This window comes from Pseudopipra pipra, chromosome 2 (genome assembly GCF_036250125.1).
Source record: "Pseudopipra pipra isolate bDixPip1 chromosome 2, bDixPip1.hap1, whole genome shotgun sequence".
NCBI lineage: Eukaryota > Metazoa > Chordata > Aves > Passeriformes > Pipridae > Pseudopipra > Pseudopipra pipra.
The window spans coordinates 8,565,694-8,582,737 of record NC_087550.1 but is presented as its reverse complement, the minus strand read 5'-3'; the positions used below and the strand labels follow the sequence as shown (position 1 = coordinate 8,582,737).

The 17,044-nt window shown below is 42.3% G+C and overlaps 1 protein-coding gene across 3 annotated transcripts in view; it reads right to left on the bottom strand.

Annotated features, from left to right (window-relative positions):
• Positions 1 to 17,044, bottom strand: part of FCHSD2 (FCH and double SH3 domains 2) — a 113,035-nt gene that overhangs the window by 76,340 nt on the left and 19,651 nt on the right. For all 3 annotated transcript variants that reach the window (XM_064643952.1, XM_064643953.1, XM_064643954.1), the window contains exon 3: positions 10,805 to 10,850. In XM_064643952.1, the coding sequence (XP_064500022.1) occupies positions 10,805 to 10,850 (46 nt within the window). The remainder of the gene's footprint in view (positions 1 to 10,804; positions 10,851 to 17,044) is intronic.

Genomic DNA, 17,044 nt, shown 5'->3' with positions numbered 1-17,044 from the left:
TCAACTTCCACCAAATACTCTTCGGTGCGTATTTACAGCACGCTTTCAAAACCAAAGGCCTAAAATCAAGGACACTGACCCAAAAGTTTGCTTCCCCCCTCTATTTTCACCCTATATTGTTATAAGAATATTTGTAGCATGTTTTCAAAACCAAGGGCCTAAAAGCACGTACACTGACCCCAAAGTTCATTCTTCCCTGTCAATTTACACCAAATATTGTTATGTGTTTATTTACAGCACGTTTTCAAAACCAAAGGCCTAAAAACATAAAACATCTACACTGACCCTAAAGTTCACTTTTCCCCCCTCAAGTTTCACCAGATATTGTTATGCATTTATTTACAGTACACTTGCAAAATCAAAGGCCTAAAAACAAGTACATTGACCCCAAAAGTTTGATTCCTCCCCTCTATTTTCACCACATATTGTTATGTGCATATTTACAGCATGTTTTCAAAACCAAAGGCCTAAAAGCACCTACATTGACCCCAAAGTTCATTTTTCCCTGTCAATTTACACCAAATATTGTTAGGTGTTTATTTACAGCATGTTTTCAAAACCAAAGGCCTAAAAACGTCTACACTGACCCCAAAGTTCACTTTCCCCCCTCAACTTTCACCAAATATTGTTATGCATTTATTTACAGTACACTTGCAAAACCAAAGGCCTAAAAACAAGTACATTGACCCAAAAGTTCGCTTTTCCCCTTCTGATTTTCACCAAATACTGTTGTGTTTATTTACAGCATGTTTTCAAGACCAGGAGGTCTAAAAATGAGCTCATCAATCCTGAAAAGTTCACTTTTATCCCCTCAATTTTCACTAAATATTCTGATGTGCATATTTACGGCATGTTTTCAACACCAAGGGCCTAAAAATGGGCCCATCGACCCCAAAGTTCATTTTTCCCTCCTCAAGTTTCAACAAATATTGTTATGTATTTATTTACAGTATGTTTTCAAAACCGAAGGTCTAAAAATGGGCTCATCGACCCCTGAGTTCATTATTGCCCCCTCAAGTTTCACCAGATACTCTCATGTGAATATTTACAGCATGTTTTTTCAAAAACCAAAGGCCTAAAAATGGACTCAACGGCACCAAAGTTCACTCTTCCCCCTTCAATTTTCACCAGATATTTTTGTGTGCATATTTCAAAACCAAAGGCCTAAAAATGGGTGCGTTGACCCAAAAGTTAGCTTCCCCCCCCTCAGTTTTTACCTAATTCAAAAATGTTAGCATCATTACACCTGATAACAGTTGTCTTTTTGTAGACTTCTCTTAAAAAGGTAGAGAAGATTTGTTGTATCCAGAAGACACTTTTATGAATACGCAGAAAAAATAATCCCACTCACAAATCTCACCCCAACCCACATTTACTTGAGGGTGTTCACAGAGATTCTTTGCTCTATTTTAAGTAACCATAAATTATCAAGAAAATAAAACCAGAAACCCAGCACCAGACAGAAAATATCTTTCAAGACACTGCTATAAATACGAGAAAACCCGTGTGATAGGAAAAATGCAAATTTTTAGCTGGCCTATTTGGACAGACAATCAAAAAGCAAACACAGATGTACTCGGCAGCCTGGACAGGAATAAATTCAGGAGCTCACAGATTTCACATCTCAAAAAAAAATGTGACCAGCGCTTGCTATTTTTATTTTTTTTTAAATTACCTCTTTATGACTTGTGAAGGTAAAAAAAAAAAGCTTTGAGCCACATTTGGACACAATCAGAGCTAAGAAAACCAGTGCTGGGATTTTTTTATTTTTTTTTCTTCAGAAATCTGTAGGCTTCCTCCTACTCAATTAGTTTCTGTTTGCAAGCAGTATGAAATATGCTTTTATTCTTGTTAAGAAGATGACAAACTACCTTTTAAACCGCAAAGATCAGTGTACTGAGCATACTGCTCAGGAAATGAGCAGCAGTCTCTCTCATGAGCAGTTTCTGCCCAGCAAAAAATACAGAATAATACTGAAAAGTAAGAGAGGGATAGCAGGAATAACTAGAAAATCTCAACACAATTTTGGTGACTGAAAAGAATGTTTTACATTTCTACATTAAAATGCAAATTAACATTATGAATTGTTCCTGCACTATACTTACATTGGATTTTCGGTTTATAATGTCACTAATTTACTCATCAAATCACATTTTAAAATGTTTCCTCAATAGAACAGAGGTTCATTCATTGCTAAACCTATAGAAATCTCCCAGTACAAAGCTTATTGCATGGCCTAATTTGATTTTTCATGGAAAAAACCTGAAAAATGATTATCCACTTCCTCAAGTACACTAGTGTTGCCGATACGATCAATAAACACCACTGAAATAAGATGCAACACTTTCACAGGGGGGCTTAATTTTTATTTCAGTAAACAAGTGGAGCCCATCATCCGTAGGGATTAGATACAGGCCGATATATCCATATATTGGTTTATTTTCCAGAATCCAGTTGGACAACATTCTCCCTCATCTAGAGCACGAAGCTGTTCAGATATTGTTAGTTATTGCTTCCAAAACAACGTGTAAGGGAATGACCCAGCTGAGATGAGGCTTCGCTGCCACCCAGACCAAAAAATATAACAATAAACGTTTGAGGCAAGGGCTGTCATTTGGTGGACTACCAGAAATAACCTCCCAGCATCTAAAAGCTGATGTGAAACTGTTTTTCTGTTCGTGTTGTGCAACATTTCCTTTACATATGGGAAAATCTCTTTGATTTTAAATGAAATCTTATATATTGCTGCACATCTGCAGCTCCAGAGGCTGCAGTGAACACGAAGAACAAGACTTATTTCCCCAAAATGTGCGAGAAACATCCTGCCCGTTTCCTCCTATATTTACTGAAGGAGTGAGCCATAGATAGAGCTGCCTGCTTCGCTGGATCACATCCTTCTTTCCTTTCTCCCTCCCTTTTTTGGGAATGTAAGCAGGACTAGCTGGTAAAAGGCCTTTATCTGTGTGAACAAGTCAACTTGTGTGTGTAGGGTCTGACACTGAATAATCATTTGTGGTAAATTCGACTTAAAACATTCTGTTGAGTTTTTCTTCTTCGAGCTGTCAACACATCCTGGTTTATCCAGGTCTGAAAGCAAAACTTCCAAGGTTGGAAAGAGGAAGAAGGGAGTATAGTTTCTAGAACACATCTACTGAACCTTTAAAATAATCCTCTAAGACAAACAGCTTCAGCGGCCAAGAAGCTCTGCCCAGTTTACATTATATCCATCTAATAAATTCCCAAATGTCAGGCATGAAAACTGGATCCCTGGGATGAGAATGGAAAAGGATTCCATCTAGAATGGAAAGGATGACAGGCTGCTCCTGCAAAACTACATTCAAGCACTTTTACGATGTACACACAAATTATGTATTTTAATTTTAATTACTGAACAGTGAATAAAACGAGCTTTACCCTTTTTTTTTAAAAAAACATTTAACAAGTGGAGACCTTTTCAATAGTAAAATTAAGGTAACATGATCTGAGAAATGTGAAAAGGAAGAATAACTTCTCAGAAATGTCACTACCTAAAATACAGTCACACATAACCCCAACCACTGTAGTTACTGTGCAGAAGGTGCAATCACACATTTATTTTTTTTAAAAGTCCTGCAGAGGAAAGGAGTAAAAACTCTCACAAATTCCCTCTGTGTGCCCAACATTTGAAAACCAGCTGAACTGCGTGAACTGCAGAAAATGTAATCAGCTGAATTAACCAACTGAACTAAGCAAAGAATGAAATCCTACACACCTTTTTTACTGTGAGGATTATTTTTTTAAACCACAGTTTTCTTTTTAATTACATCTCAGTACCATTCTCAGGCAAAGCAGTGATTGCTGGTTTTCCCTAATTTCAGTTGTAACAGAGAAGGTGCTTATTAGGTAAAGAAGCAGAGTTATGCTGGAATACAAAGTTTTTTTGAAGTAATGGCTCCAGAAAAAATGCAGATCTAGAGAAAGCGCAAACAGAAGGTAAAAGAAGGTTGAGACAAATGGATTTTGAGTTGTTTATGGCCTGCCAGAATATCTGAGGAAGGGATGATGGGTGATGCTCATCTGCCAAATATTTGCCTTCTTACCTAAAAGTTCTGGGGAGTTAAAAATAACCAAAGAAACAGCACCCAACACACATCCAGAGCCATCTCCAGTGGTGTTTGCCAACCAGGACGTATTTCCCTCACTCCCAAGGAACTGGTACCATCCCAAAAGCTGGAAGCAAGGGCAGGAGAAGAACAAGGCACAGCCATTCCCAGGGAAGTGGGAAAGCAGAGCCAAGGAGGTGGTTCAGGCAGGACCTGGGCTGTCAAACAGCCATGAGAATGAAAACACATTCTTCCCAAGGGATGCGGTTTGGGAATCAACACACTCCAAGATTTTCCAAGCTTAAAAGGAACGAGGACCTCACCAACCTCACTGAACTCCAGTTAGCCCAGGAGGTTGGAAGAGGAATCTCTTCCACCCAAAGAACTCTGGGATGAATGAGATGCATATGAGGTATGGAAAACTAGGAAATAAAAGTCTTCCTCTTGGATACCCAGGACAAGACGTAAGAAAAGACACACATGAAAAAGGAACCCCAAAAAGATGCGGAAACGACTCCGCAGGGTATCGGTGGCTCAGAGTTATGACTCAGCTACTCCAAGTTTCCACTGGGTTTATTTTTAAAGCCTTGAGTTGTGACTTTCCTGCCCCCTTAAATCACGGGGAGGAGAAAAGCAGCTCTTGGGAAGGACAGCTGTTTGGATTCAATGTGTCAGAGAAGAGATGAAATGCTGAAATAGTCCAAAAAAATTCCCAACACACACGCAAACTACAGCAGGGATAACTCCTGGATAACTCCACAGGTGAGAGATCCTGATTTCACTGGAACTGAAAGGCCAAGCAAAAAGGAGCAGCTCCAAAGAAGAAAGCTTTTCATCTGAAGGCAGAACCACTTCCAAGGATCCGAATTCCAGGCAGTGGATGCTTGGGAGCGCAGTAATCGGAAAGAAAAATAAGGGCTAAAAGCAGCCTAAGAGAAAGTGGCTTGCATCAGTTCAGCAAAACATGGAGTTTCTTCATGAAGGGCTTTCTTTGTAGGAACAGCATAAATCTAAGCTTAGCAACCCCTTTATAAGGAACTCGATGTTTTCACTGAAAATAGAAGCTGACAGTCCTCCTCTGTTCTAAGGGAAATATTATTTTAACCGAAAGAATTCCATAAAAAGTGGAGCAGATAGCTTGGCATTTTTAAAAGGCTGCCTTTAAAAATTCTTTTTCAATGGACTTAATATTGCAGTACAGGACATTTTAATTTTTCTTTTAACAGAGCAGCCAGTGAGACAAGACCTAAATCAGATATCTGACTTTTTTTCCCCCCTTGCTCTAAGTGCTGCCATGTGTTTCTTGGAGATGAAAAAGTACACGAAGGACTGAATGCAAAATCTCCATAAAAAGAAAAGGTCAACGATAATATTGTTGGGAATGTCGCTCATGGACCCCCAGCCTTTGTTCCACGGAAAGTATATTATATTAAATGTTAAAGGGACATTTAATATTGAGAATTCTAAAGAGCTTCTTGTTTGGGGGGAAAAAGGGGAACGTGCACCACAAGCTTGAAGTGTGACAAGTGCAGAATGGTACCAATAATCCCATTATAACACCTGATTTGTCAAACTTGTCTCTACAAGTTATTGTAAAATCCACAATAGTGTTCCCAACCGTTTATGAGATGGAGCAGATCCCTCTTTGTGGCCTTCACGGCCACTGATTTCCTTGCTTTGTTGGGAAGAATGGCCTGAATAGCTACAGAGCCCCCCACTTCATTTTCTTCCCCCCCCTCATGGGTATCCTGGTGCTGTGAACAGGGAATAGAATCCAAAGGTAGCACCAGGCAGGTGTTTCCTTTCTGGAGCCAGTGAGTTGTGGTGATTATGCCCCGTCAGGGCTCAAAGGACAGAGCCAGGACATCAATATGCATGATCTGATGTCAGGCAGGGACTGGGAAGGGGATGGATCCTCTCCCAAAACACAGAAAAATCCATCCTGCTGAGATTTCAGGCAAACTAACAGAACAGTCCAGGCTCCAGGTGTGTCTGAAATCACAGGCATCCACACATTCCACACCAAATAGATGAGATTTTTCAGGAACAGGGCAAGGAACAAAAAATCTTGCAGTGGTTACTCATTAAACACTTCTTTGTAACTCAGGTTGAAACACAGGTTTTCCTCTCTCAGTGAATCCAAACCAATAATTGAGAGAACACCAGCAATTATCCAAAAGAAATATCCTAAATTGAGTCATAGAATCACGGAACGGTTTGAGTTGGAAGGGACTTTAAAGCTTGTCCAGTTCCACCCCCTGCCATGGGCAGGGACACCTTCCCCTAGCCCAGGTTGCTCCAGCCTGGCCTGAGACACTTCCAGGGATGGGGCAGCCACAGCTTCTCTGGGAAATCCAGTCCAGGGCCTCCCCACCCTCCCAGGGAAGAATTCCTTCCCACTATCCCATCTAACCCTGCCCTCTGGCAGTGGGAAGCAATTCCCTGTATCCTGTCCCTCCAGGCCCTTGTCCCAAGTCCCTGTCCAACTCTCCTGGAGCCCCTCTAGGCACTGGAAAAAAAAAAATAGGTAAAAATTGAAAAATTGAAAAAAACAGGAAAAAGAAAGGAAAAATCGGGAAAAAATTCAAAAAATGGGGGAAAGAGGAAAAAAAACAGAAAAAGAAAAAATAGGGAAAAAATAAAAAGAAAATTAAAAAACCTAATAGAAGTAACTACTAAGAAGCTGCCTGTTGGGTTTTCAGGGCAGGCACCTCAAGGATTTTTCCTGAGGTTCCACAGAGGGAAGACCTGGACTACACCTGGACACCTTTTCCCCTCCAAGCCTGTTGCCAGGCTGTGTTTGCCAAGCTGCAGCTCTTCAGCCACACGGGATTTCAGAATCCACCCAGGGGACTGTTTTCCATGCTGAGGGTTCTACTTCCAGCACCATTCCCAAGTCTCCCAGTTGTTCCTGTTCCAAGTGCCCCCCGTCCTGCTCTCGTGGTTAACGCAGCAATAAATCGTTGTATTTGCAAGAGTTTAGTCTGGTTTCTGTCCTATCAGAGACTTATATTTGGCTAAAATTCCCCCAATTTCGCTAATCCCTAATTAGGGAAATACTATCACCTTTTCAGTCTCCACAGGATAAAGACAAATCAATTAATGAAAGAAAAATGAGCCACGGCAGCAGGGAATAAGACACGGGGGGGGGGGGGAGAAATCTCTTATTTTAACCCTTACAATTTTAATCCACTGCAAAATTGCTAAAAAGGCCACTGGATGTGAAGTGAAACATCCTGTCAGAGTGTGGGTAAAAGAAATAATCAGCTTCTATTTTTGATTTTTAACACTAGAAAACCAGTATATTCGGGCACTGCGGCCCATAAATGTTGGTTAGATCCATTAAATAAATTATATGTTATATGTATTCATGAAATAAGTGCTTTATAGATGAAGTGTATACACACACACACGTTATCTAGACACAAAAATTGCTGTAGGAATGTTGCAATTTTATAGAAAATATCCAGGTACAGATTTCGATGGGTGGAAATAAGTGGGTTTTTCAAGGCTGGTGAGGCAAATGGGTGAGGGTGATCATGTTACATCTGCTTAAATCCACCTTTCCCCTTGTTCCCCCTCTGCTCTGACCCTCTGCCATCACTTTAATCTTATTTTCAGGCTCTTCCTGATCATTGCCATCACTGTACTTCAGTCCCAGCACCCACACAGGGAATGTGGGGGATGGAAACTCCCCTCCCTTTTCTTTTCTCCCCATTTTAAAACTTTTATGTTTTTATGTTTTAAATGTATTAAGTTTCTCGCTGCCACAGCAATCAACACCGAGGCCACTCTCTCTGATCCCAGATAAGATAATTGCTTTTCCTGAGCACCCACATCTCCTCAGTGCTAATTTAACCTCCAGAAAACACAGAGAGGAGGAAAAAAAATCCTAATAATTATTGCCTTTTTTAAAAAACCCAAACAGAAACTTCTACACGAGCCTCATTTCAAAGGCAGCAGCTCATGGAATGGACTTTCACACCTTTTTTTCCACACCGTCAGTGCCTTTAGTTGAAGTTCTACAGTTAAAAACTCATTAACATGCATGGAAATGAGGAGGTTATTTGTAAATTCCAAGGGGTTGATTGCCTGGAATCACGTTTTACTCTGAAACAATGGTAATGAAACATCAAGCAAAGATGACAAGGAAGGTCATCTGTGTGTTCCCAGCACTCAACACCAAGAGGAAAAAACTGGTCTCTTCAATAAAAAATATAAAATATGTACAGCGCAGATGGAATTATGATCTCAAAAAAAAAATCCCCCAAACCCAACATTTTCCTTATTAACACGCTGGGTAAACCAATTTTTTTGGTAGGTAGCAGCAAAAGCACACCTTCAATAAGCTGTTCTTTCACCCAAACAAGGATTCTCAGCCTCTGATTCCAGCTCATTAATCACGGAGAACAGCTCATAATAACAATATATAATTGCAATTTAAATGCTATTACCAGGCATGCTGTTAGTGGGAAAGGAGAGCTCTTGGTTGGGAGTATTAAGGTGAGCCTTTAATTGTGTATTAAATAATGCAGCACTGAAAATACAAGTGGAAGAGCCAAGCCCAACTGATCCAGAAAAGTGCAGAGCTGCAGGCCCAGGGATACGCTGGATACTCCTCCCATTTATTCCAGCCTCAAAAACCCAGGAAAGAACCCACTGGGGACAGACAATAAGCAACAAAAACTTGGGTGGCAACAGGTACAACAAGGTGAAAAACACTCTGTAAAAGGAACTCCTCGACCAAACAAGACACAGGAAAATTTAAACACAGGTCCTGTAATTCCTCCCATCCATTCACAGCACTTCCCATGTAATTAGGGGGAAGTTCTAAACACTGACCTGGTGTTTCCCTTGCCTTTGGACAGGTTCTCCTGCTCCCAACAAAAGCCCTCTGTGTTTGGGAACTTGGCACCCACGTGCAGGGCACCAAGACACAATTTTGTTGGAAAAAACAGCAAAGCTTGCAGTTCTGGGAAACTTATTTTCCCTGTCTGCCCCTTCCACTCCTTTTAACCTGCCAAAACCAAGAATATTCTAAATTCCTAAAGGCATTTGGCTAGAATCTGTGAAAAGGTTTGGCTGAGAATTTCCAGCTCCCTTTATCGCTGGTTTTAAAGGAATATCCCATTATCGACAAAAGCGACTTCCCACTTCTTTTGAGCACAACTTGTCTCCCCAAAAAAAGGTTTCACGGGCAGTTTTATTACCACCATCTCCAGAACAGAAAAATCCTTTTAGAGGCCCTGGAAGAACCATCCCACATTGTCCTGGAGCTCCTCAGCAATCCAAGGAAGCGATCCCACAAGCCTTCATTCATCCCAGCAGCCATTCAGTGGCTCTCAAACGATGCAGCTGCATTGCTGGAAAGCTGGGGGGGGGGTTAAATCCAAGGAGCTGAAAGCCTCACTTGTTAAGCCTGAGCCTTCCAAAGCTGAGAACATAATTATTTTTCCAACTTATCACGACTATTCCCTAAATGCAGCGACTGTTGTGTCTCTGCATGTAAAAGACATTCCCGGTGTCTCACTGAGATGTGAATTAAAAGTGAATTTAAATTCTCTCCATCACTACAAAGAACACCCAATACCTGCTTTGGAGCCCGGTTTCAGGAGGCAGGTATTGATCCTGTCACTGAAAAATCCCTATATTTCATCAAATCAAGTTCACCTGCCGATGGAATGGATATATTCCAACGTAAATTCATGTCCAAAGAAAAACTGGAGCGCCAATAACTTACAGAACGTCGTCAGCGAGTGGATTAAATTGAGCACAAATTTACTTGGATTTACAAAGCGTTTTCAGCCGAGTTCGGGGCAGAAAAACCAGCCCTAAAAACCTGCCCGTGGCAGACACAGAAATCCTCTTTTCCTGCCAGAAAATCCAGCCCCCAGAACGCATTTACTCTGTTATTTTGTAGGTGATGCAGCACTAAAAGGGTTTTTTAACATGATATCCTAAAACTCCCCTTAGACCCAGCCCGGTGCCAGGCTGTGCTCCCCCATTTCCCTCCTGTCACTGCCCCAACACCAATTCCACCATCAGGCACATCTCCAGTTGTATTTATTGGATATTGAGCCCCCGTGAGCTCAGATTTTATTCCACCTTTAATCTATTTGAAAATAAATTAATGTCTTTTTAATCTTCAGCTCCAAGAGCCTTTCCTGTAAATTAAACAGGCGGTTGCCCCTTATTAGATGCTTTTTAATTTTGGAACCAGAGAGGAAAAAAATCAATCCTGCCTCTTTTCTCCCCAACAAATCAAAATTCATTCCACTCCCTATCACGAGCAGGAGGCCAAATCTGCTTTTATTTCAGCTGAATGAGAAGCTGCTCCCACTGAGGAATGTGAATGTAAATTTATTTTGGAGCCAGTGTGCCAGAACACATTTCCTCTCCCTCTAATTGACCTGATTTTACTTTTTACTCAGGTTTCACACTGAATTCTAAGAAAACATCACCAAGAGTTGACTGACTTTGTAACAACTGGGGGAAAAAAAATGTTAAAAATGTCTTCTGGGCCCAAGAATTTTGAGTCAAACTGTCCATGGACCCCCAGAATGGGCCCAAGCCCTGCACAGACCAATTTGATTAGGAACTTCAATATTTTCACAGGAACTAACTTATGGAAAAAATAAATTAAAACACTGTGGAAATTTGCTGATGAACAAATTACCCCAACAGAAAAACAACACAACCATTAAAATGCTTCCAGAACCTACCTGTGCATATTCCTTCTCGATTGCAGCTCTTTTCTGACTGAAGGCTCTGAAAGAGGGGGGGAAAAAAAAAATCCATTAATACCTAAACCAACCCACCACAAATTCAATTTCCTTCAATTATTTTCTCCAAGCTACACAAGAAACTACCAAGCTTCAGGCTATGCCGTGAGCAAAAGGAAAATCTAATTATATTTAAATTAGTTACACAGTAATTCTGGTGGCACACCAATTAAATAAAAATAAAAATCCTCAGGAACATCCTCTAATAAGGAATTCTGGGCAGGCTCTTTCTCCTCCATCTCACCATGAGGAATATCCACATTCTGATGGGTGTTACAGGCTCACTTTTCCCAACAGGATGTGAAACAAAAATCTAAAAGCATCATGATTGTTTAAAATTCTTCCCAGAAGATCTGGCCACATTCCAGCTCCAAGGATTAAACTTCCCAAATCCACCCCCCCCCCCCCCCCCCGTGTAGCTCAGTGGGTACCAAGGGCTGTGACTGACCCATGGAACACCTCAATATGACTAATAAATTATTAAATAATAATAAAAATTACTATTTTGTAAAGTATTCCAAGTATTCCACCTAATACTATAAAACAGTTTCTTTTAGGATCTCCTGTTCCAAAGCCCAGCTTAGGAAACACCCAGAACCCAAAATACCCTTTTAAAAGAATTTGGTTTTTGAGCAAAATGATAAAGAACTACACAAATAACTACAATGAACAACTGAAATGTGCCATCAGTGTTGAAAAGGTGAAAGAAAACAAGCTGCTGTCTTTGGAACCTAAATCTGGGAACTCCTTATTCTCCAATTCCCAGGTAACTGCAGTTGAAAACGCGGAATCAGAGGTAAATTTTCAGGATATTCAGTTTACACCCAAGCTGGATATGAAATGTGTATTTTACCTGAGGTCTTCCCCCACCTCTGAACCAAATTCCACTTAAACTGATGGCATAACAATGCTGGAAGCCTGAGATATCCCTAAAAACCTTCTCCAGGAAAAGTTTTACACCAGAGAACTAAAACAAAATCAGAATCAGATTTACTCCCAAAACTGCCTGAAATCTTGGACTTGGATCGACCACAAGCTCCAGCACGAAGAGAATGGATTTTACAGCAGCACCTCCTTCAATCAGAAATATTTCACATTTTAAATTTTTGTATTTTAAGTAGGGGGTTTGCAGAACAGGTGGGCAAGACAGCACATAACTCAATTTACAGTATACCTAAATTGTGTTGGATCTGTGTTGTGATGAATGAACAAAATGTTTAAGTGCAGGGAATACAAAGCTAGTTTTATCCTAGGGACAGTTCATCCAGGAATCCTTCTACAACAACTATATCACAAAACAGGACAAAAATCACAGCCTGGAGTAGCCAAATTTCCCAGGAAAAAACTCTTTTGAGCAGGGGAAAAGAAAAGGCTGACTAATAAATGCATCAGGGAGCAAATTCCATGTGTGTATATCTTGATTTATCGTGCAAAGCTGGGATGTTCTTTACTGTCATTTAAGATGGAATTTCAAATCTATTCATCTCATGAAACAATTGGGTTTATAAGGCAATAAAATGTTCTCTAACTGTTACTGGTAAGTTTTTAAGACTGTATTTAAATCACCCAGGTCAATTTAATACAACAGGTGCTCTGAAATATTGAGGGATCTTTTTCTATTTTCCTTGTAAATCAGCATAACAATGTGAAGGAGGAGTCAGGTCAGTGGACAATGAGACTTCAAGGAGTTTTCCAGAGTTTTCTCCAGAGAAACAGGAGAAACTAGTGCATGGATGTCTTGGGCTGGCCATCCTTCATGAAAAATCAATATATTAACATTAAAATACACGTTAGTGATTTATAAAACGGTGTTATATTTGTCCAGTTGTACAAATCTCAAGATGAAAGTCACACCTTGCACAGTAAAACCAGTTAAACCCAGTGACACCCTGAAAATCAGAAAGGGAATTAGGTGCTGTATGAAAATTTAACTCCATGTAGAGTTATGTAAAAATGGAAACATACACCCCGTGGCCAGGGCTCTTGAATAAAAGAAGGGGTTAAATTTGCATCAGTGAATGTATTTCCATTTAAAGCCGAGAAATTCAACAAGGCTGGAATCACATTTGGAACAAGGTCATGATAAAGGTTCAAAAAACCAATGGATTAACTGGCAAATTGGTCCAACTCACCCAGCACGAGCAGCTGGGGTTAATACATTTCTTTGGTTATGAACTTTCAGATCAATTGTTTGGCAAATTTTAATGCCATTTGAAAACCCTTCCGATTTCCACGACCACGCAAAGCACCAGAAAAAGTAAAAATTAGTATCTGAAACGTCCAAAAAGAAGGTTGGACTAAAGGAACACACCTTTTTCTGACCTTGACCTGAGAGCCCCCAAGCCCTGTCTAACAAAAGCACAGCTAAAACAACGTGCTCAGCTTTACAAAGCCTGGATTTCCCAGCTCAGCACAACTGGGAGCAGCAGAGTTGATCCTTTCAGTGCCTGGGAGGTGATGAAAGGAGCAGGGGAAAATTGATATTCACACACTGCACGGGGATGGTGACTCCCCAAAAGGCTTTTTAAAATCCTTTTCATAGAGGCTACTGAATCAAAACATCATTTTCTCTTCGTTTCATAATCAAAACAGCATTTTCTCTTTGCTTTATGAACTGTCAGCAAGTGAAAGCCACGTCAGGTGATGCAGAGCCAGGGAGCAGATCCATAAAGCCCTGATACAATGAGAAAAGGAATGGAAAAAAACCCCAAAAAGGTAAAGGAATAAACCATTTTCCCTTCTTTCACTATCATGAGTTATTAAGGCAATTTCAAAATTTGGTTAAAAGTGAATTCACCCCATCAAAAATTCTTAGTAAAATACTAAAACATGTTGCTACTGGTTGGTGGATTGAGTCACATTTAAACACTCAAAGAGGTGAATCAGGCAATTTTGAAATATCCAAAAATTCCTAGCTTCCCAGAAGGCAGCTCAAGGATAATTCCTGACAGTTACAACATATGCCAGTGGAAAATTATGACTTTACAACTTGTACACTTGGGGCACAAATGCTCAGCGTGAAATCATGTCCAAGCTAACACTATCCTGATTCACTGAGGTGAAAGTACACACTCACTCCAGAATTTTCCATTAAAAACATGAAAATTGCTCTGGTTGAAGAAAAAATAGAAGGAAAATAAAAAGGGGAGCAACCCCACAAAGCTCCAAAGCCACTATTAGGTATCAAGGTGGAATTGCCACAGCTGGTTTGGTTCCTTTTGTCCAGTGACAAAAGTCACTCCTGAAAAATATCACTGCCACCTCTGTCCCAGGGAAGACATGCAGGAACACGGGTTGAGTCCCCCCCAAAAATCCCAATCTACCTCTGAAACAAAACCTGCACACGGGAAGTTAAAATCCAGCCTTAAATACCAATTCCTGCCTCCTTGAACGGGCAGATCTCAGGTGCCTTTTCCACTGATGAGATGGAATTTATTTCTTGGAAGCAAGGCAAACAGATCCCAATGCACAAGCACCAACCTTGCTGGGGAACAACACCCACTTCCAATATTCCTATCCCCCATGGCACTGCAATTCCCAGCCTGGCTCAAGGCTGGAGTGATCCTGGGCAGGACTTGGCATTTGCCTTTGTTGACCTTCCCGAGGCTGTACCAGCCCTTGTCACCCAAGGTCACTCTGGACACGGCCCTGCCTCCAGCACATCAATCTGCTCCCCAAATTTAACAATCCTTAACCTGCCCAGAGCTCCATCCCACCATGGCCATGGGGTGTCTGTTTCCATTTTTGCATAGCTCTGGGTGGAGTTAAATTTTCATACAGCACCTAATTCCCTTTCTGATTTTCAGGGTGTCGCTGGGTTTAACTGGTTTTACTGTGCAAGGTGTGACTTTCATCTTGAGATTTGTACAACTGGACAAATATAACACTGTTTTATAAATCACTAACGTGTATTTTAATGTTAATATATTGATTTTTCATGATCCATGCCCTTCCTGGAGTCATGGATCCAGCATGGACCTCTGAGGGACACCCAGAGGTGTCTGAGGGACACATCCAGAGCCAGCTGGACTTTGCAGCACTGCTCCCCACCGCTTCCAACGGGGAAGTCCAGCCAATTTTCCACCCCCTTATCAGACCCCGTGTCCCTGATGGGGCCACAAAGGTGCTCCAGGACACTGTGTCAAAGGTAACATGTCCAACGTGTTCTCCCTGCCCACATTCCCAGCTTTTCCAGAAGGCAATCGGACCCAATTCACCCTTGGTTACTCCAAATCACCTTCCTGCCCCTCCAGTAAATGACTTCTTAGGAAAGAAGCCTTGAAAGAAGCTTTGAAAATGGTTTCTGGGAGGTTTTGCTCTGTAATATTTCCAAGAAGCAAGGGAAAGCCGAGCAGCCTCCTTCCAGCAGAAACACGTATGGAATTCACCTTTCTCCAGCCATCAGGAAGCTCCCTGATTACCATGAGCTTTCAAAGATGACTGGACCATCTCAGGCCCCTCTGGAGTGTGAATAAGCTCAAACCCTGCAGTGCACCTGCAGGCACATTTGATCCCAGCTCGGCGTGGGTTCGGCTGGGACGGAGTTAATGTTCTGCACAGTGGCTGGGCTGGGATTTGTGCTGGGAACACAAAGTTCAGAGCAGAGATAACTCAGGGATGGTTTGTTATTGCTGAGCAGGGTTTGCCCAGCTCAAAGCCTTCTCTGCTCCTCACACCACAGAACCACAGGCCTGGGTTGGAAGGGACCTTAAAGATCATTAGTTCCACGCCCTGCCATGGGCAGGGACACCTTCCACTAGCCCAGGGTGCTCCAAGTCCCCTATCCAATCTGGCCTTGGACACTTCCAGGGATGGGGCAGCCACAGATGCTCTGGGAAGCCACTTCCCACCAGTGAGTGGCTGGGAGTGCACAAGAAGTTAAGAGTGGAGACACCCAGGCCAGCTGAGCCCAACTGACCCAGGGACATCCCAGACCACGTGGCATCATGCTCAGCAATAAAAGCTGGGGGAAGAAGGAAGGGGGAGTGTTTGGAGCGATGGCATTTGTCTTCCCAAGTCACAGAATCCCAGGATCACTGAGGTTGGAAAAGCCCTCTCAGCCCACGGAGTGGCCCCTGTGCCCGATGCCCACCTTGTCCCCCAGCCCAGAGCACTGAGTGCCATGGCCAGGCCCTCCTTGGACACCTCCAGGGGTGGGGACTCCACCACCTTCTGGGCAGCCCCTTCCAAGGTCTGACCACCCTTTCCAGCAAGAAATTCCTCCTCATGTCCAACCTGACCCTCCCCTGGCACAGCTGGAGGCCGTTCCTTCTCCTCCTGTCCCTTTTCCCTGGGAGCAGAGCCTGACCCCCCCAGCTCCCCCCTCCTGTCAGGGAGTTGCAGAGCCAGAAGGTCCCCCCTGAGCCTCCTTTTCTCCAGGTTGAGCCCCCCCAGCTACCTCAGCTGCTCCTGCTGCTCCAGCCCCTTCCCCAGCTCCATTCCCTTCCCTGGACACGCTCCAGCCCCTCCATGTCCTTCTCCATCACACCTGATGGATCCTGGCTTTCCTGGGAATGGTTGAGGCCCTGCCTGCCCAGGGGAAGTGAGGAATGAATTCTTTACTTTGCTTTACCTATTCAACTGTTTTTCTCTCAATCCACGAGTTCTCCCACTCTCACCCACCCGATTCTCCTCCCCATCTCACTGAGAGGGGAATGAGGGAGTCACAGGGCAAGGTTGAGCTGATGGACTGGGATAACCCAGATACTGAATTAAAACACCCTTTGGAATTCCAGCTGCCACTACAAAATAAAAAGAGAAGCAACCCTGAAACACTTGGGAGGGGGGCCAAAATGTTTCCCCCCCTTGCAGGAAAACAGGATTTCTTAAGGAATGCCAACGTTCTTGTTTGGTTTAATTCAGTACTTTTATCTGGATTCTCCTCCCACTTTCCCCAGTAAGATGAAAAATGCAGCCCAATGGATCAATGCACAACGGAACAAGTGCTTTGTTTTTAATTTGAGGACAGGTGTGTCACTAACAAAGGCACAACTGAATCCACAAGTACTTGAGGCAACATAAATCATCCCCGTGGCTCCGCTCAGGGCAGGGGTTGGCAATAAATGCTGAGATAAGATAACACAGCAGCAGCTCCATTCCTAATGAGGGACTCCAGGAACACCATCTAAGCAGATTAATATTCCCTCCCCGTGTCCAGCAGAGACAAAGACAACATACCTG